The 20588-nt window shown below is 42.1% G+C and overlaps 2 protein-coding genes across 8 annotated transcripts in view; both read right to left on the reverse strand.

Annotated features, from left to right (window-relative positions):
- prc1b (protein regulator of cytokinesis 1b) overlaps window positions 1–9596 on the reverse strand; it is a 31306-nt gene extending 21710 nt beyond the window's left edge. For 2 of the 3 annotated variants that reach the window (XM_061664139.1, XM_061664131.1), the window contains exons 1-4: window positions 8971–9596; window positions 8687–8819; window positions 7661–7783; window positions 1–104 (exon numbers count right to left, since the gene is read on the reverse strand). The exon at window positions 1–104 is cut by the window's left edge and continues 130 nt beyond it. In XM_061664139.1, the coding sequence (XP_061520123.1) occupies window positions 1–104; window positions 7661–7783; window positions 8687–8819; window positions 8971–8981 (371 nt within the window). In that variant the 5' untranslated portion in view covers window positions 8982–9596. Of the gene's footprint in view, window positions 105–3815; window positions 3990–4062; window positions 4269–7660; window positions 7784–8686; window positions 8820–8970 lie in introns of those variants that run through there. The other variant, XM_061664148.1, reaches the window with a different exon arrangement.
- A 104-nt stretch (window positions 9597–9700) lies between these two features.
- vps33b (VPS33B late endosome and lysosome associated) overlaps window positions 9701–20588 on the reverse strand; it is a 63086-nt gene continuing 52198 nt past the window's right edge. For 2 of the 5 annotated variants that reach the window (XM_061664171.1, XM_061664181.1), the window contains exon 23: window positions 13262–13720. In XM_061664171.1, the coding sequence (XP_061520155.1) occupies window positions 13530–13720 (191 nt within the window). In that variant the 3' untranslated portion in view covers window positions 13262–13529. Of the gene's footprint in view, window positions 9916–10363; window positions 10472–12194; window positions 13721–20588 lie in introns of those variants that run through there. The other 3 variants (XM_061664191.1, XR_009767232.1, XM_061664162.1) reach the window with 3 other exon arrangements.

Raw genomic sequence — 20588 nt, forward strand, 5'->3', positions numbered from 1 at the left:
AGAGTTTTCAGCTGCTGCATGCGCAGAGTCTTCTCCTTTATCAGACCATCCACCACCGTGCGGAGGTTCTTCTCCTGCTGGAGCATGCCAAGACCAGCCTCGTCCTGATCAACACAGTGGAATCAATACACCAAATTAAAAAAATATTTTTTTTTTCTGGCTTTTTTTGTGATGCTACAAAAGAAGGGTTAGCAAACGTACAATGTGAAGATGACTATAGAACCTGCAAAGGAACTTAACACAGTGTAAGAAAACACCACACTTGTCTCTACTGTCTGGTTGTTGCAGTATCACTTCCCAAGAACGGTTCATCGTTATTGAAGTTAATGTTAAGTATGGCGGTACGGTCAGCGACTGGTTAGAGCGTCTGCCTCACAGTTCTGAGGACCGGGGTTCAATCAATGTGTGGAGTTTGCACGTTCTCCCCGTGCCTGCGTGGGTTTTCTCCGGGCACTCCGGTTTCCTCCCACATCCCAAAAAGACGCATGGTAGGTTGATTGAAGACTCTAAATTGCCCGTGGTGTGACTGGTTGTTTGTTTCTATGTGCCCTGCGATTGGCTGGCAACCAGTTCAGGGTGTACCCCGCCTCCTGCCCGATGATAGTTGGGATGAAGTAAATAAAGGTTTCATGATGCAAACAGTCGGACCCTACAAGAGCTTATTTCCATTAATCTTCTACACCGCTTATGCTGTTCTGGGTCACCGAACAGTATAAGCGAAAAAGACAACTTCCACGAGTCTCACCATATGTGCGTACAGTATTGGGAAAGTCACATTTGCACTGTCACTGAGCAGGAACTCTACCAACCCTGTCTGCATGTTTGTCAGCATGGGTTCAGTTTCCACTCAGGGACGGTGTGAATATGAGTGTGAATGGTTGTCCGTGTCTATATCAGACATGCAAACACCATCCATCTATTTTCCATACTGCTTATCCTCACTAGGGTCGCGGGCGTGCTGGAGCCTTCCCCAGCTATCTTCGGGCGAGAGTCTGGGTACACCCGGAACTGGTCGCTAGCCAATCGCAAAGCCATGAAAAACGTGACAAAAAAAAACCACCTTGTGTTGGAGGGGGTCTGGGGGATCCCCCGGGCCCCCGCAGAGATTTTAAGCAATCTGGAAGACTCTGAGGAGTACAATAAGGCAAAAATAAATACATTTGTCATACAGAAAAACTCACACCACTCAAGTACATGTTGATGCACAAATTTAAGATTAGAATTTAATTTGGCTAATTTCTTTGCCTTTTTGTTCTGCCCTCCAATTTGAGCCAGGCCCATCTCCACCTGCACCTGATGCCTGCTTCAAGCTGTGCCACATGAATGGCATCCTCCTCTTTAAGCACTCTCATTTTGGAAAAGAATTGACCAAAATCATTGCCTGTTTCACTTCGTTTTTCACTCTTACCAACTTCAAAGGCAAATTACAAATGCATACTCCAGGAAAATATTAGGTACAATACATTTTGCCTTTTATTGGGCATTTCTGAATTTGAAGTTCGTGCTTTCTGTGTTGTGACATAATCCCTAACATCGCTCCGTCGCTTAATACATTTTACATGCATAAATTAATTACATAATTGTCGGCGCGTTTCCTTTAAAAGATAATCCCAAATGCATCCTCCAGGAAAATATTAAGTACAATATTTTTCAGTTTTTATTGGGCATTTCTGAATTTGAAGTTTGTGGTTTCTGTGTTGTGACATAATCCCTAACATCGCTCTGTCGCTTAATACATTTAACAACATCCGTAAATTAATTACCGTATTTGGCACAGCGTGACACCAGATCATATTAACATGGACAAGGTCCCCCTCACGTTTGACATTCCCATGGGCCGATGTGTCGTCGAGAGAGGGCAAGAGTGTGACTATAGGGACAACTGGTCATGAGAAATCACACTTCACAGTGGTGCTGGCATGTTGTGGAGGTGGATCAAAATTGCCACCAATGGTCATTTTCACACGAAAAACCATGCCAAAAATCCAATCCCCTCAGTTGCAGTCGCCGTGAATGAGAAAGGGTGGATGGATCAAGAAATTATGAATTTATGGCTTACGAAATGCTACACTAAGCATCTGGATGGCTTCTTTAGCGCACGCAAAGCCCTGCTGGTGATGGATAGCATGCTAGCGCACATCACGCCACAGTTCAAAAATCAATTAAAAAGGTTTTCAACTCCATACCTGCCATCATCCGTGGAGGCTTAACCAAAATACTCCAGCCACTTGATATCTCCGTGAATCGGAGCTTTAAGGCGGTCTTGCGTAACCTGTGGGAGCAGCTTCACGGCAACCGGGAAAATGCGCCATGCAACTTTCCTGGAAGTCATTGGATGGATCGACAAATGGGCTTCAGTGACAACCGAAACCATCCTTTCGGGATTCAGAAAGGATGGAATAGTTGGAACTGCAACTGGCGAGGAGTCTGACGAAAGCGACGTAGAAGAGGAAGCGGCACATCTTCTACCTCCGGAGTTGGCGGAGTTGTTTAGAAGTGATAACGAGGATGAAGATTTCATTGGATTTAGTGATTTGGCGTGACACTAATGGTTTGGTAAACTTGTTAGCATGTTCTTTATACTATAGTTATCTGAATAACTGTTATGTGACGTGAACATACCAGGCACGTTGTCAGTTTGTTGTTTATGCGTCATGTAACGTTAGCTGAATGTGTTACGTTAGCATACCGTACACCTATTCAGCCTGTCGTTCTCTATTCTATTTTTATTTTAAATTGCGTTTCAAGATGAAATGTCTGTTTTTGGTGTTGGGATTTTTATCAAATAAATTTCCCCCCAAAAATGGGGGGAAATTCAAAAAATCCAGTGCGACATATAGTCCCGAAAATACAGTAGATAATTGTAGGCGTGTTTTCTAATGAATACAAAAATGTACTAGCGGATCAACTCGTCGTGTGCGTCGCGGTTCCGCTGGGACCACAACCCGCAGCACTTCAATGTGAAAATACAAGACCAGTGCGACAAATACGAAACTGGCTGATCTGATGAGCAAAAATGTTGCTTAAACATAAGAGTAACAATAGAGGATGTCCGCTCCAGAGGTGGGTAGAGTAGCCAAATATTGTACTCAAGTAAGAGTACTGTTACTTGACAATAATGTGACTCAAGTAAAAAGGAGGCCTGCAAAAAATTACTTGAGTAAAAAGTACACAGTAAAATAATTACTCAAGTACTGAGTAAATAGTGAGAAACTTCAGTTTTTTTTTTTAAAACCACAGCATGAACATCAATTTAAAAAAATAAATAAATAAATACAAAATAAAATGTAAATGTGCAAATTCTGATGTTGCTGTGTGTGCACGCACAGTCAAAACTACAACAACGCATCTGCTATTTATTGCATGATGTTTTCTAAAGTTATAAGTGAGGTGAAATATCCACGTTTGGGCAGACAGTGCCAGACAAATACGACAATACACGAAAGCTGTTGTTTTTGTTCGTCTAAATGTAAACGAGTAGCGTGTCGTTGCCTTCATGGTAAAGGCCACCTTCCCAAAATGGCTGCCACATAGGCACGACAATCAGCCGGGCTGGCTTATCTAGTGTTAATACCGTATGTTCACGACCATAGGGCGCACCATATTAAAAGGTGAAGTCTCAGTTACGGGGTTTATTTCTGTATTTAACACCTACATAAGGTGCACCGTATTATTGGGCGCAGCCATGGTAAAACATATGCTATCTTAAAACATACGGTATCACGCATGCACGCTAAAACAATGTTTTCAAAAAGGCAGCGGGAGCCAAACGGCGTTCCGTTGTACTTTATTGAAGTATTTAACAATGTACTCACGTTATTTTTTTGATCAATCCTCATCCACATATCCATCAAAGTCCTCATCTTTTGTATCCAAAATGAACAGCTGGGCCAGCTCTCCAACAAACACGCCGGGTTCCCTCTCGTCATTGTCAGAGTCAGCCTCGTTAGCGGGGGGCTGTTAAGCAATGATGCCGGCTTTCGCGAAAGCTTGGACAACAGTCAAAGCGGATACCTTAGCCCAAGCATCCGCAATCCATTCACATATGGGGGCGTAACTCACCCGGCGTTGCCTCCCAGTCTTAGTTGCACTTGGTTTTTCACAGCGGCTGTGAGATGGGCCCGCATGTAGTCACAGATCAACAGGGACGGTGACTCGTGGAAAAAAACATCCGGTCTCTTTACGTACACCTCACTCAGCCACGCTTTCATTTTCTCCTCGTCCATCCAGCCCTTTTGATTGGCCTTAACGATGACTTCGGCTTTTATTTAAGCAGCGTCTTCTTCTTAAAAATCACCATCGGTAGCAGTTTCTGTCCATTACCATGGCAACCAAGCACAACAGTAAAAGCAGACTTATCATGCCCCATTGTGCGTATCGCTACCGTGGTGGTCCCCTTCTCTACAGTGTGGTTCACCGGGATGTCGAAAGTGAGCGGCACCTCGTCCATGTTGGTGATGTGGTTGGGCTGGATGCGTTTGTCGGCAATCTTTTTACTGCGGTAGGAGTGGAAGATGACCATCTTTTCTTTGTAATCCGCCGGAAGTTGCTGCGCTACGATAGTCCTTGCCCTGATGGATAGATGGCGCCATTTCATAAAACGAAAGCACCAAGACGGCCCTCTTTGAAAATGTTTGATTTTAATTTCTTCTGCAAGCGTTATTGCCCTCAGTCGAATGGTGACTGTAGAGACGCTTCTCCTGGCTGTTCTTCTTCTAACTGACAGCTTGCAGTTTAAACTGTCCTTCGTAAGCGTGTCTCTTCGTAGGTGCCATTTTCGGCGGTCCTTAGCCAATCCAATGTTGTTTTGCGCAATGCAGATACCGGCGCTATATACTTACTGGGGGTGTGCCCCCTTTACGTCCGCATGCTGTACTCAGTCATGTCTGCCTTTCCTCTATGTAAGCAGCGTGTTGGCAGGAAATGCTTCCGGTCAGTCAAGCGGCGCGCTCATCAAAGTCACGCATAAGGCGCCCCTTCCATTTTGGAGAAAATTTAAGACTTAAGTGTGCCATATGGTCGTGACAATACGGTACCTATGCCTGGGAAGCTCAATAGAGGAGACGACATGAGGTCATGTGACTTTCTTGTGTCGTTTGATTGGTGAACTAGACTTAAACCGATCCGAAAGTCGAAGGTCTTAGTCTCCCGCATGAAATAGTTCTAAGCAATAATTGATAAAAGTCACTAGCGATATTTAGATCATTGTAACGCAGTCAAAATACCGTTACTTCTTCACAGCAGAAGCGGCGGAGGTGTTTTTTCTGGTCTTGTCACCTCCTGTGACTTGTCCAAAGCAGGTCGCGAGCGCACAGGCGGAACTTTAGGCCAATGCGCTCACATATTCGTCTGCCGCGGACAAATATTCAGAAATTACATCTATGTCTGGACGTGTGGAATGGATCTTGCTGCCAGCATTCAAGGAATACAAAACAGCCTATGATGATGGCGATCACCCCCCCTCCACGAAAAACTCATCGGATCGATACAATTCACGTAAATGGCCCAGTTTGAGTTCAAAACGGCGAATTTCGCCAAAAGGAGACTGATTTGCATGTATGCTATATGTGCCCTGGAAACCAATTCAGGTTGTAGTTACCCTGAACAGGATGCGCAGTATTACGAATGGATAGGATGGGTACAACTGTACAACAAAGTGCCTTAACTTTAATTTTACTGCAGTATACAGTATAATGGATTTGTTATGTACAGTATAATGTATGTAGTTAGATATTTACTGTCACGTGACTACACCTGTGTAGTGGTCACCACCGGCGCCATACTGGATGACTGGAGTCTTCACATTGTAACCACAAATATGGCTTAAAGTGACAAATGATGGCTAATAAGTCTTTGGGAAGTCATCGGAGGGAATTAGATCTTATTTCAGGAAAGCGGTATGACGCTAATGTGATATCATAAAACTTCCACTTTTGAAGATGGTCGGCATATTTGTTTGGTGAATGCAAGTCATCAGCACGAAGGCTATGAATACCGCACACCGAGCAAACCCGATTGAACTGCCGCGCAGTGTGCGGAATTTGGCAACTGTTTGTATGAGTTGCTCATCGAGAATTGATTGGAACTGGGACTAACGTTCCAATTCTCCTGGAAAAAAAACTTTTGGGGGAATAATTTTTTTGGGGGGAGGGAATTTATTTTCATTATTTTTTCTTTAATTTTTTTTTTTTAATTGTTATTAACTTTTTGTGGGGGGGGGGGGGGGGGGGTTTCCCTTTCTTGTTTTTGATGCCTCTTCACTTGGCCTAAAAGCCACACCAGTACTAGCCATACAAGCAATCAATTAATTCACAAGTCTAATCATAAGTACATTTGACTTTTACCAAAAGTTAAATAAAACTTATGTGAATCAGCTGAAGGCTTAAATCGCTTCACCAATTGAATTGACTCGCAGTGATAACCAACACACACCGTCAAATCAAGTTGCTTAACTAAATTACTACCAACAATAATTTATTTACCCAAACAAAATAAATTAATTGGTTAAATAGGTTTCAAATTGAGTCAACAAGCTGATTCTTCCACTCCACCAAGTGTCCTTCGCAACTAATTTAAATCCATCCATCCATTTTCTGAGCCGCTTCTCCTCACACGGGTCGCGGGCGTGCTGGAGCCTATCCCAGCTATCATCGGGCAGGAGGCGGGGTACACCCTAAACTGCTTGCCAGCCAACTGGTTGCCAGCCAATCGCAGGGCACATACAAACAACCAACCATTCGCACTCACATTCTCACCTACGGCCAATTTAGAGTTTTCAATTAATCTACCATGCATGTTTTTGGGATGTGGGAGGAAACCGGAGTGCCCGGAGAAAACCCACGCAGGCACGGGGAGAACATGCAAACTCCACACAGGCGGGGCCGGGGATTGAACTCCGGTCCTCAGAACTGTGAGGCTGACGCTCTAACCAGTCAGTCACCGTGCCGCTTTAATTTAAATCACCAATTGAATTGCCAACTCTCACGCAGCAATTTAATTAAATCAAATACATTTTGTGCTACTCGATCACTGCTTCTATGCGCATTCTCAAACACCTTTAAAGTATGTGATCAAAGTATGTGTGATATATATATATATATATATATACACACACATATATTTTTACATCCACACATGTATATACATACACACACACACAAACTACTTAAATGGCTTGAGCCGGACTCGCAAACGTATTTTCAGTGTTAGTGAAAGCTCCTGTGCGTTTTGAATGGCTGTAACCTGCAGCATTGCAACAGTGCGCACCCAAAACCAGTGGCATACTCATCGGCCGCTCATGGAAACAGTTGCCGAAACTCGCACACTGCTTGACAGTTCAATCGGGTTCGACCTTCGTGCTGTTTACTTACATTCGCCAAACCAATACGACGACAGTCTTTAAAAGCTAAAGTTGTACGACGTCGCATTAGCATCACACCACTTTCCTAATACCACCCCCCGCAATAATTTCCCAAGACCTTTAAGCAATCATATGCCACTGTTAAGGTATCACTTGTCACTCTGCTCATGCTGTATGGCACCGATGGTGACCAGTACCCAGATGTAGTCACGTGACAGTAAACCGTTATAGTAAATCATTTTAAGAAACATTGTTGTCGTGTTCAATAGGAACATAAATACATCAGAACTGTAGAGCTACCTGAAACACAGGAATCTGAAGTTCGAGAGACAGCTTCTCCAGTTCAGTTTTGCAATTTTGAATGCTGCTTATAACTCGGCTCCTCAGAGATTCCTCTTCTTTGATCATCATATCGAGTAAGTTCTGGTGGGCAGAATTACCTAGTTAATTGAATTCAAGTCAATACGCCAGAGACATGACAAATCTTTGCGAAACATTAAGTGTCAAAATTGAAGAAAAAAAAAACAACAACAACATATTAATTGTGAATTTGTGAACATAGAAAAGGGATTCAATGAAAACTAGTGAGGAAAAAGTGGACTTCCCCATCAACTGTCTTTCCAGCTTGTGTCAAAAAATGTTTTCCCATTCACACGGTCTTGTAAAAATGACATTTATGGATTCAGAATCAATCTGGTTGCTAACTGTACCAATGTTAACTACTGAACTGTTGATAAGGCAATTTCAAGATAAACTCCCACTAGTGCAGTTCTAACCCACTGCTAAACTGAACTACTAAAACAATAAATACAGCACATTGAAATAATCTCTGACAACATCAAACAAAAATAAATGTAAAGGCAATATTTCTGATTTTCTCATTCCATTAGATTGTTGCAGGTGCATATCGTTTTAGGTCTGTATAGAGACATGTATAAATGATTTCATCATTAAAATAGCTGAATTTTCATATTTCCTGTTCAAATGCATAGGACACACAGCTCAATAATCACGTTGAGTCATCGCTCCCATGATGCTTCTTCAAGAGACCACGCACACATGCACTCAGGCAGGCTGCGATTGGTCCGTTGCTTCACACAAGAGACATTGGTGTGTCCTCATTACATCGCCAATAATATACGTTTTATCACACATGTACTGCACTTACTGACGTTTAACAGACTGTCTAATATATTTCATGAAAGTGTGTGACATTTAGTCTTTCTTATCGACCGGATACTAAAAGTGCACTGTGGAGTCTGGTATGTACGGTGCCACAACCAATCATGAACCTCACCGCACGTCACTGATCAATACTTGCCCCACCTTGATGTGGTTCTTCACAGCATTAGCTCTCTGTAGTCTTTGGTCCTCTAGTATGCCAATCTCCTCCCAAATGTCCTTCAAGCGGCACAAGGATTTGTTGAGGCATGACACAGACTCTGCTGCGATTACCTCACTGCAAAAATTACAGCATTTAACGTGCTAATCGTTCCCAGCAATTCCTACATTTCTTCCAAAAGTATTCGGCGCATTGGATCGAATCCCAACGTGTAGCCAACGCTGGTTTGTTCAATTCAATACACTATTTTAAAACTTAAAAGTCATACCTTTTTCTCATCGTTAACAGTGTTGCAATTGCCAGAATCCCCCCCAAAAATAAAAATAAAATAAAACGCACCAAAGACAGAAACTAAGGGTCAACTCTCGTGCTCGCTCTCAGTTGTCTGTTTGTCTTCGTCGTTTAAAACACGCAACCTTCTCAGTTCTCCTCTCCCATTGGCTCATTCTGCGTTGGGGCGCGTGTTGCGTTTCCTAGAGTCAGTCACCCGGGCGGTTTCATTCGCTGGAACTTAACCATAGCACCGCCCACCCAACGCTTTCCCAATTCATCTACATTTCAAATCGAGCATACACTTTCAATGGACGCGTCCCGTGGCGTTATAAGGATTCCCACTTAGCTTCCAGGCAGCTGCAACGTGATTGGCTCCTGTGTCGCGGGAAAGGCAGGTTACGCAGATGTAACGAAATGACCAAAGCACATGTATCACATTTGTACGAAACAAAAACAAATACGTTTGTTATGGTTACCTTTAAGGCAAGGGTTGGGGCTTAAGGCGTTAAGGTTACGATCAAGGTGGGTCAGGGTTAGTGGGAAACATATTAACGCCGTCACATCTTTTCCACTCGGGAAGCAGTAGCACGTGTTCTGCCTGCCTGTATACAGCAGCCAATCATAGTGCAGCGGCGCGTGTCCCGGAGCCAGTAATATTGGCGTCTTTGCCTGAAAAGGATGTATGTATGATATCGTACAAACGTTTAATAATGACAAAACAGCCATTGCAGCCGTTGCATCTCTTTATTCAATTCTTGTCGGCCAATTTCTGACAAGTCAAGATTTTATGCGTAGTGTCAAGAGTTGGAGGAGAGGTGAAAGGAATGTCTGTGATGTCCATCATGGTGAACTGACAAGAGTCATACATGGTTACCCAGCAAGGCTTCCAACAGTCTTGAACTGCTTGCAATTGCAGTCGCTACCACAATAAATTTATAACCTGTATATATAAAAAAAGAAGAATCAGTATTAAATTGTGTTAGGACATATTGTGACTCACACCAACAATTTAAACAGAAATTGCACTTAGCCATTCGGAGCTATTTCCATATAAAGCACATCTTTACAAAAAAAAAAAAAGTATTCTATCACTTTTCCAAATTGATAAACAGATCTACTTCATTTGTGATATTTGTATGTTTAGATTATAGTTGGTGTTACATGTCTGGATAAAATTTTGATACTTTCAAATGAGTCAGTCTTCTTTCAAAGACTACAAAATTCAATATAATATCAGAAAACGACTTTAAATTCAGGGAAAAGAATGCATAATGGTGGAATAAAAAATGCATGTGAGCTGTTTAACTCAGCTATGTTAAAAAACATCAAAGTGATAGTAAAAGGTAGATTTGTGACATGTTGACAACACATATTTAGATTGTGTTTACCTCTTTCTCTCCCAAGAAAACGTAAAGCTGAAATCTCAGAGTAGGTGCATCCCCCAAGGAACATGACAACGACGATGCGCTGTGCCTCATTATTGGCTTCGTTTTTTCCTGACAAGAAAGAAAACCTTCAGAAACTGGCCATTTAAAGCAACGACATTTACTCTGGAAGGCCTGTGAGGGACATTAAGACACCACAAGAAAAACCCACAATGGTCACAGAAATAAGTTCCTGACAAAAGTAATAAGTACATTTTAATGAAAATTGACCAATGAAAATCAGACTGCTTTAAAATTGTGGTTCAATTCAATTTTTTTTTTTCAATTATTTTATATATTTTAAAACTGAAATCCATAACTATTTTTTATTTTTAAAAAAAGTAATTTTCACCCAAGGCACTACTAGAGGAGATAACATGATGCTGATTAAGCCTGTCAGCTCCTATAACATCTTGCTATATTTTTATTTATTTGATTTCTTTTAATGTCTACCGTATACATTCCCGCGCTGGCCCAGTTAGTGCCACACTGCAAATGACGTAGTGGAAATGACGTCACGGAAATCAGGCATTGTCCTAAATTATATCTATTGTAACACAATTCTCACGACATCATCAGTGGACAATAGTATCAGTGGACAATAGCCTAGAAATCAAAATTCACAAAGTGGGATAGGAAGTTATATGTAAGACTTAAGACCTTTTTAATACCGCCTTAAAGGAAATTTAAGACCAAATTTGCGATGAAAATACAGACCAAAGTGAATTTTTTTTACAATTAAAGCCATTGTCAGTTAAAAATGTTCAATAAGGAAAAATGAAAATAATCAGGTGTTTAAGAACATTCTTCAAATGTGTTTATTAAGGTGGAAAGACAAAAATAACGGTCATACATATTGTAACAGTTCTCACTAGTGATGGGATGATGATATCTCAAAGAGCGTACTGACACACTACACAAACTGTGTCGGCACTGTATTGACACGGTGTTGGTCAATCAATAGTGACCCCTGCAGTAGTTCTAAAATCATTCCAGGTAAACAAAATGAAAATAAGATGGAAAGGCTTACATGCTGCAAACCCAACATCAGCCTGTGAAATAATATTTAATCGCTAGTCCTTTACTTAAATTATGATCTCATCATTGTATAATTTCATTTACTCAATTTGTTTGCTGAGTTGTTTGTGAGAAGAGTTTAAAATTAGCTTAAAACCTTGTTTGTGCAAATGCTAAAATGAGTTGGTATGGAAAAACATAGCAAATTTGTCTGTAATAAAATTCAGTTAACATTTTTTAACTTATGTATGGAATTTTGTTAAGTGTAATATAATATATCGAAATAAAAGACTAAAAACTGATTCATTTGTGCATTTTTATTGAGGAACAAAAGTTTTTGAAGTGTCTTTGCTCCAAGGCAATTTCTCCTCTTAGACACCAGTTCCCCTGCCTTAGAGAAAACTCTTTCACAGGGTACAGATGAAGATGGTGAGCAAAAAATGTAACTGCGAGTTGATAAAGGTGTGGATGTGTTTTCTTCCTGCTTGGTAGAACATATGAGGGTGCAATAAGCTTCAGGAGCTCCCTGAATCCCTCATTTTCAACAATGGTGAGTGGTTGGTGAGTGGCTGACTGTCTGATGATCATGTTGACCACAGCCTCATCCACTGCTTGCTTGTTAGGAACTGCAAGCCAAAAGGATATATTTTGTTAAAAGCTTATTAAAGGACTGTATTTTTTTAAAACAATATTAGTCACACAAAGCCTTTTGTGTGTAATAAATTATTTTTGAAAATAAATTTTTTTTGTGAGAATTTAAACATCCCTGGGGTACTCACATGAGTATCTGCCAATTCTTCATTGCCATGCCGAGCTCAAAAATGCCTCAGCATTGATGAAGTGCTCTTATTGATGTAAGATAGCTCTGTGGAGCAGAGCCGACACTACACCTACAAAAAAATAGAAAGTTATCTGAAAACAATTCAAACCTCTTACCAGAAAAGAGTACAAACATATTTCATTAAAAAAATAACCGTAAACAATGCCCAAAGGAGAAACAGATTTACCTTATTTGGCGTCAAAATATCAACATTATTCTAGACTGGGGAGAACTTCTTTGAACGATCCATAAAGTCAGTGGAAGAAGGTGAGGGCAAGCAAAAATCCAAAATCCAACAGCAACAGCAAAACTCCATCCAACAAATACGCAACATGTTGATACAGTTTGTTTCCTTCTAAACAAAATTTGGCGCGGTACATTCAAACGACACACTTCCTGTATCGGTCACATGAGTTTTTTTTTCCTTAAAGCGATACACGCACCAATACGGGGTTTCACTCTTGTGCACTTGGCTCAGTGCTGACGCACCAGTGTTGTTCGTCCAATCACTAGTTCTCACAACATCTAACATCAGTGAACAATAACCCAGAAATCACTAGAATAAAACTGTCTTTTGAAGAAAAAAAATAACTACAAAAACAATTCCATCAAAGAAGTCACTGTACCACACTACTTGCTTATCTGACTTGTCAATGACCAACCCACAATAGCACCTTAATTTCTGTCCCGGCTAATGAAACCTTGTATTTCTATTACTTTCCCACCTTAGACATAAAAATGTGAACAAACAATTTTCATTTGAATGATGCAAAAACAGGAATTTTGAGGTGAGGTCAAAGAGGAAGGTGGGAAGGTAAGGGAAAGACAAAATGCCTGACTGGATATCAAGGTATGTGCCTGTGTTCTGCTGATTTATCTTCCAGCTCTCTCTCAATCTCTTTCAGCTCTGCAACTTTTACTTTGCATCTCTTCCTGAGTATGTTGGACTTGGTGAGTAGCTGGGCCATGAGTGTGCCTGAGTGACCCTCAGCTCTGCCAGTTTGTCCGCATCTTTTTCTAGGCTGTTTTCTACCTCACTTAGTGTCACCTTTTTTTTTTTAGCTTCTCAATGTGCTCCTGTGCAACTTTTCTCTTTGTGCATTGCTCTCCTTCTTTCTCTTTTCTGGTCCAGGTGTAGCCGATCCTGAGACTTTGCTGAGGCTGCAGCTGCCAGGAGCTCCTTTGTCAGGGGAACTTTGAAAACCCCACCACAGAAACATCGTCATATATCATTCTCTGAGCAACAACTACATGTTATCAGCCTCTACCTCCTTGTTTATAGAAAAGCCCCTTTCAACAGTTGCTTGACCATGAGACAGGAGCAGAGGTTTTCCTGCAGCAAGTCCAGAGCTCAGGGTGGGATTGATGGAGGAGTCCATGCATGAAAACATCCAGTCTTTTCCGCAGAGGTTGGAAAGAAGAGAAGGATTCAGCTTTTGCCTCCAGGGACAAGAAGTTTCCAAACTGCTGGAAAATCACATCACCTGCCATAAAACAGATTAACACAATAAATAGAACAATCAATAAATGTAATGAAAAAAAACAACTTAATTAGACAAGCATATTACCCACAGTACTGTGCTGTACTGTGACTGAACAAGCTTCAGGTAAGTATGACAGTGTAAATTTTTACTAGACTTCTGAAAACTTCAATACCAGCAGAGACACCTCCTGACAGCTGGTTGTCTTGCAAAGAGCTTTGAATAAGTCGTTTCAACCTTTCCTGGCACAAGTCAGGGTCTGAGAACATGTTTGTTGGGTCCAAACGTGCCACCTGCTTCACAATAGTGTACTTCAATGGACTCTCGTCTTGCATTTTCTGGACGATGATCCTCATCCTAACCATCGTTTGATATTTCTCACAATATCTTTAGGACTACTTCTGCTCCTTAGCCAATGTCTACATCCTTTAGGGAGACTCTTTGTTTTCTTGTCAGTTGTGTCCAGTCGTACCATCTGTAATGCAGGGATGTCTTTAAGGATCTCTGCTTTGAGTAACCTCTTTAGCAGGCTCTGGGAACATGTACAATAAAAGACATGAATAACAATAAAAACAAAAAAAGTGTTACATGCCGTGCTATACCTATCTGCAATGGTGGGGAGTTACTGAATTGAGATGCAAATGTCATACACTAAATTTAGGGCCTGTTATTCATTACCCCACGAACACAGCAAGGTCTTTGCTGATGAATGGCATCACAGGCTCATCTGTCTGATATGTAGTTAGAAATATGGTGAAGGTCCTGGAGCTAGCCATGAAGAAGTGCAACTTGGCCAATAGAAGAGAGTCCTTCAGTGCCTCTGCAAGAGTGTCATAGGACGATGTTTTGGGGTTTGGAAGTTATTTCTTCATCACTGCATCCACATAGATCACGATCATTGGCCAAACTGCAATAGCCCTTTTGACGACGGGTAGGTTTTCCATCCACCGATGCCCACAGAACGGTAGGGGAAACACAAATGTCTTGGTCAAAGTGGAGAAATCCTCTCTTTGAGCAGGAGTATTAAGAAACACTGTATACAATGCCATGAGTACTTTTTCGCGCTGCCAGACACTCATGAAACTTTTGAAGGCATTGTGCAGTGTGTGCAGCCCACAACTCCCCACCATGGTCAGCTGTGCACTTCCAAACCCCTCAGTCTGTTCTTGCTGGAGCTGATTAAAAAAATAAATAAATAAAAAACAGATGACGCTGGGTCCATCCATGGAGACTGAAATCATATTTCTCAGGTCAAGCTGCTGTACAAGCTCCTATGAATAAAATAAAAAAAAAAGAAAGATGCAGACATTAGCCATACGGCAGTCAACGTCATCTCTTACATTCCACTTCAGATTAATAGACTTAATATATTTAAAAAAAAACAGAAAAGTAAAATAAAGAAAAAATTAATGGTATTTCACAAAGGGAGCAACATGAGCTATTTAAATAACTAGACAACCATTGCAGCTAGTATATAGCCATACTTAGTGTGTGACATATTACCAACCAAATTCTGGTAATTATTGTCTGTGGCTATTAAATTTGTACACTATGTAGACATTTTGGCAGGTAAACAACCACTCTACTTGAATAATGAAATGTCCGCTTTCCCTGTAACCCTCATAACACAGTTCACACTGTCAATATTCTGCACACAACTTGTATGACTGTGATTTCCTTATGAAAGAATTGATGAGTGAAGCACTGTTTCACATGATTTGCTTTCCAATTTAACTTGGAAAAATAAAATTGGATTATGAATAGTCTACAACTTTTAGATTTGAGCTGCAAAAAGTACCTGTGAGAGCTTTACTCAGCGTAACTATAAAGTAACTTGCTAAACATTACAGTTGCTATAGACATAAGCAGTGAGGTTCTGGAAGTAAAAATTTTCTTGTCAGACCATGTCTGGTGATGAATTATCATTAGTCTACAGTGCGTCCCACACCTGCCTATATAAAGCGGGTATGGAAAGTATTCAGACCCCCTTAAACTTTTCACTCTTTGTTATATTGCAGCCATTTGCTAAAACCAAGTTAATTTTTTCCCCTCATTGTACACAGAGCACCCCATATTGACAGATAAAAACGGAATTGTTGAAATTTTTGCAGATTTATAAAAAAAGAAAAACTTACTTATCACACAGCCATAAGTATTCAGACCCTTTGCTCAGTATTTAGTAGAAGCACCCTTTTGAGCTAATACAGCCAGGAGTCTTTATGGGAATGATGAAACAAGTTTTTCACACCTGGATTTGGGGATCTTCTGCCATTCCTCCTTGCAGATCCTCTCCAGTTCTGTCAGGGTGGATGGTGAACGTTGGTGGACAGCCATTTACAGGTCTCTCCAGAGATGCTCAAGTGGGTTTAAGTCAGTGCTCTGGCTGGGCTATTCAAGAACAGTCACGGAGTTGTTCAGAAGCCACTCCTTCATTATTTTAGCTGTCTGCTTAGGGTCATTGTGTTGTTGGAAGGTGAACTGTTGGCCCACTCTGAGGTTCTGAGCACTCTGGAGAAGGTTTACATCCAGGATATCACTGTACTTGGCCGCATTCAAATTTCCTTCGATTGCAACCAGTCGTCCTGTCCCTGCAGCTGAAACACACCCCCACAGCATGATTCTGCCACCACCATGCTTCACTGTTGGGACTCTATTGGACAGGTGATGGGCAGTGCCTGGTTTTCTACACACACACCACCTAGAACTAAGGCCAAAATGTTCTATCTTGGTCTCATCAGACCAGAGAATCTTATTTCTCACCATCTTGGAGTCCTTCAAGTGTTTTTTGGCAAACTCCATGCGGGCTTTCATGTGTCTTGCACTGAGGAGAGGTTTCCGTCGGGCCAGTCTGCCATAAAACCGCGACTGGTGGAGGAGGGCTGCAGTGATGGTTGACTTTCTAGAACTTTCTCCCATCTCCTGACTGCATCTCTGGAGCTCAGCCACAGTGATCTTTGGGTTCTTCTTTACCTCTCTTACAAAGGCTCTTCTCCCCCGATTGTTCAGTTTGGCCGGACGACACAGCTGGAATCCAATGAAAGTGTAGAACCATCTCAAGAATGATTAGAAGAAATGGACAGCACCTGAGTTAAATATATGAGTGTCACAGCAAAGGGTCTGAATACTTATGGCTGTGTGATATTTCAGTTTTTCCTTTTTAATAAATCTGCAAAAATTTCAACAATTAATTTTTTTCTGTCAATATGGTGTGCTGTGTGTACATTGAGGAAAAAAATTAATTTAAATGATTTTAGCAAATGGCTGCAATATAACCAGTGAAAAATTTAAGGGGGTCTAAATACTTTCCGTACCCACTGTGTGTGTGTGTGTGTGTGTGTGTGTGTATATATATATATATATATTAAAAAGTATAAAAAAATATATATATAAATACACACACACACACACACACAAAATACGCTGATGTAAGCTAACAGTTAATAGACGGATGACTTACCTTGAAATGTTGAAGCAGCTCCTGGGCAGTGGCGTGGCCCATGAACTGTGAGCCATTGTATCTTGACTGAACGTGATCCTTTAACCAATATTGCACATGGAGGTCCCACTGTTTGCGTTTTATTGTTTGGTTCAGTGCCTCGTCAAACATGATCACAAAAGGGCCCGTGTTGACTTCAACTATGAGTTGTTTTTTAATATACGGGGCCAATCCAAATTTGGCAAAGTACCTCGACTTGTCTCGTCCACATGTAAATTCCTGTACGAGCACGGAGTCTGGCAACAGGGCCTTGAACACGTCCTCTAGTTCCTCATTTGATCTGTACGAATGATGGCTAGTCACCATCCTCAGCACCCAGAACACTTCTGCACTGTGTGTTGGCGTAGCGCCACAAGCTATGCGAATGTCGGTTGATGACGATGGATTTCCCACCGTAACATCTTTGGCTAGCGGTTGGTAGAGTGGAGCAGAAACAGGCAATCAGAGTCTTCTGGTGGGCTCTGCTGTAGTCCTTGTGCCTCCTGCTCTGCAAATGCGAATCCAACGCTTTGATTCCCATTCTCCTGAGTATGAAATTCGTTCGGCACATAATGCTGTTGGCTTCATAAACATTTACATGAACTGGCCTTAACCACCATGAGTAGTTTGTGTTTTCAAGCTACTTGTCTTTAAACCGGCATGTTCCCATTTCGTGCAAGCAAGAAAGCCAAGTTGATTACCAAGGATGCAGCAGACTCATTGCGTCACGTGATCTAAATTGTGGGGCGAGATGAGATTTGACGAGAAAAGCGTTTATTCTGTGTTTACCAGATATTCTCACGGTGACGTGACTAAAGCACATTTAAGACCTATTTGAACTGAATTTAAGACAATTTAATACTTTTAAAGGCCTTTTATTTTAAATTTCTTTTAAATACTTTTTAAGGACCCGCGGTCACCCTGACAGCCCAAAAAGACAATGTGAGTCCCCTTTCCCATGGCTTCACCACCTGTGGGTGGGGCCAAGAGGGTTGGGTGCAGTGTGAACTGGGCAGCGGCCAAAGTCAGGGACCTTGGCGGTCAAATCCTTGGCAACAGAAACTGTCTCTAAGGACGTGGAACGTCACCTCTCTGCCAGGGAAAGAGCCTGAGCTGGTGTGCGAGGTAGAAAAATTACGACTGGATTAGTCGGCCTAGCTTGAATACACACCTTGGGCCAGTCTTCTCGAGAGGGGTTGGAGTCTCTTCCACTCTGGAGTTGCCCATGGTGAGCGGTGCTAAGGAGGTGTGGGTAGTCTGATTGTCTAACATCTCGGTGCCTGTACGTTGGGGTTCACCCCTGTGGACGAGAGGGTAGCCTCCCTTCGCCTTTGGGTGGGGGGACGGGTCCTGACTGTTGTCTGTGCCTATGCACCAAAAAGCAGCTCAGAGTACCCACCCTTCTTCGAGTCATTGGAGAGGATGCTGGAGAGCACCCCTGCTGGGACTCCCTCGTTCTGCTTGGGGACTTCAACGCTCACGTGGGCAATGACAGTGAGACCTGAAAGGACGTGATTAGGAAGAACCACCCCCTCCATCAGAACCCAAACGATGTTCTGTTATTGGTCCTCTGTGCCTGTGACTGATTGTCCCTAACGAACACCATGTTCAGACATAAGGGTGTCCATATGTGCACTTGGCACCAGGACACGCTAGGCCGTAGTTCGATGCTCGACTTTGTGGTTCTGTCATCGGACTTGCATGTCTAGGATACTCGGGTAAAGAGAGGGGCGGAGCTGTTAACCGAACACCGCCTGGTGGTGTGTTGGCTCCAATAGTGGGGTAAGATGCTGGTCCAACCTGGCAGACGCAAACGAATTGCGAGGGTCTGCTGGGACTATCTGGTTGAGTCAGAAGGAGTTTCAACTCCTACCTCCGGCAGAACTTCGCCTACATCCTGGGGGAGGCGGGGGACATTGAGTCTGAGTGGATCATGTTCTGCGCCTCCATTGTCGTGGCGGCCGACCAAAGTTGTGGCCGTAAGGTGGTTGGCGTCTGTCATGGCGGCACTTCCCAAACCCGGTGGTGGGAGGCCGTCAAGCTGAGGAGTAGTCCTGTCGGGCCTTTTTGGAATCCTCATCAAACACCTGTTTGGAACATCCCACAGGTGAACAGGCTAATTTGGAACAGGTGGGTGCCATGATTGGAAGAAAAGGTATAAAAGGAGCTTCCCTGAATTGCTCAGTCATTCACAAGCAAAGATGGGGCGAGGTTCACCTCTTTGTAAACAAGTGCGTGAGAAAATAGTCGAACAGTTTAAGGACAATGTTCCTCAACGTACAATTGCAAGGAATTTAGGGATTTCATTATCTACGGTCCATAATATCATCAAAAGGTTCAGAGAATCTGGAGAAATCACTGCATGTAAGCGGCAAGGCCGAAAACTAACATTGATTGCCCGTGACCTTCGATCACTCAGGCGGCACTGCATCAAAAACCGACATCGATGTGTAAAGGATATCACTACATGGGCTCAGGAAATCTTCAGAAAACCAATGTCAGTAAATCCAGTTTGGCGCTACATCCGTAAGTGCAACTTAAAACTCTACTATGCAAAGCAAAAGCCATTTATCAATAACACCCAGAAACGCAGCTGGCTTTTCCACATTTCAAATTGTTTTTGGAAATTGTGGGCGTCGTGTCCTGCGGGCCAAAGAGGAAAAGAACCACCTGGACTGTTATGGACGCAAAGTTCAAAAGCCAGCATCTGTGATGGTATGGGGCTGTGTTAGTGCCAATGGCATGGGTAATGCTGAACGTTACATACATATTTTGGAGAAACATATGCTGCCATCCAAGCAACCTCTTTTTCATGGGCGCCCCTGCTTATTTCAGGAAGACAATGCCAAACCACATTCTGCACATGTTACAACAGCGTGGCGTTGTAGTAAAAGAGTGCGGGTACTAGACTGGCCTGCCTGCAGTCCAGACCTGTCTCCCATTGAAAATGTGTGCCGCATTATGAAGCGTAAAATACGACAACGGAGACCCCGGACTATTGAACAGCTGAAGCTGTACATCATTCAAGAATGGAAAAGAATTCCACCTACAAAGCTTCAACAATTAGTGTCCTCAGTTCCCAAACATTTATTGAATGTTGTTAAAAGAAAAGGTGATGTAACACCGTGGTAAGCATGACCCTGTCCCAGCTTCTTTGGAACCTGTTGCAGCCATAAAATTCCAAGTTCATCATTATTTGCTAAAAACAATAACGTTTATCAATTTGAACATTAAATATCTTCTATTTGTAGTGTATTCAATTAAATATAGGTTGAACATGATTAGCAAATCATTGTATTCTGTTTTTATTTATGTTTAACACAGCGTCCCAACTTCATTGGAATTGGGTTTGTAGAACCTAGTCTATTAAAAATTATTATACATATATCTATTATA

Source organism: Phycodurus eques, chromosome 2, assembly GCF_024500275.1.
Source record: "Phycodurus eques isolate BA_2022a chromosome 2, UOR_Pequ_1.1, whole genome shotgun sequence".
Taxonomy (NCBI): domain Eukaryota; kingdom Metazoa; phylum Chordata; class Actinopteri; order Syngnathiformes; family Syngnathidae; genus Phycodurus; species Phycodurus eques.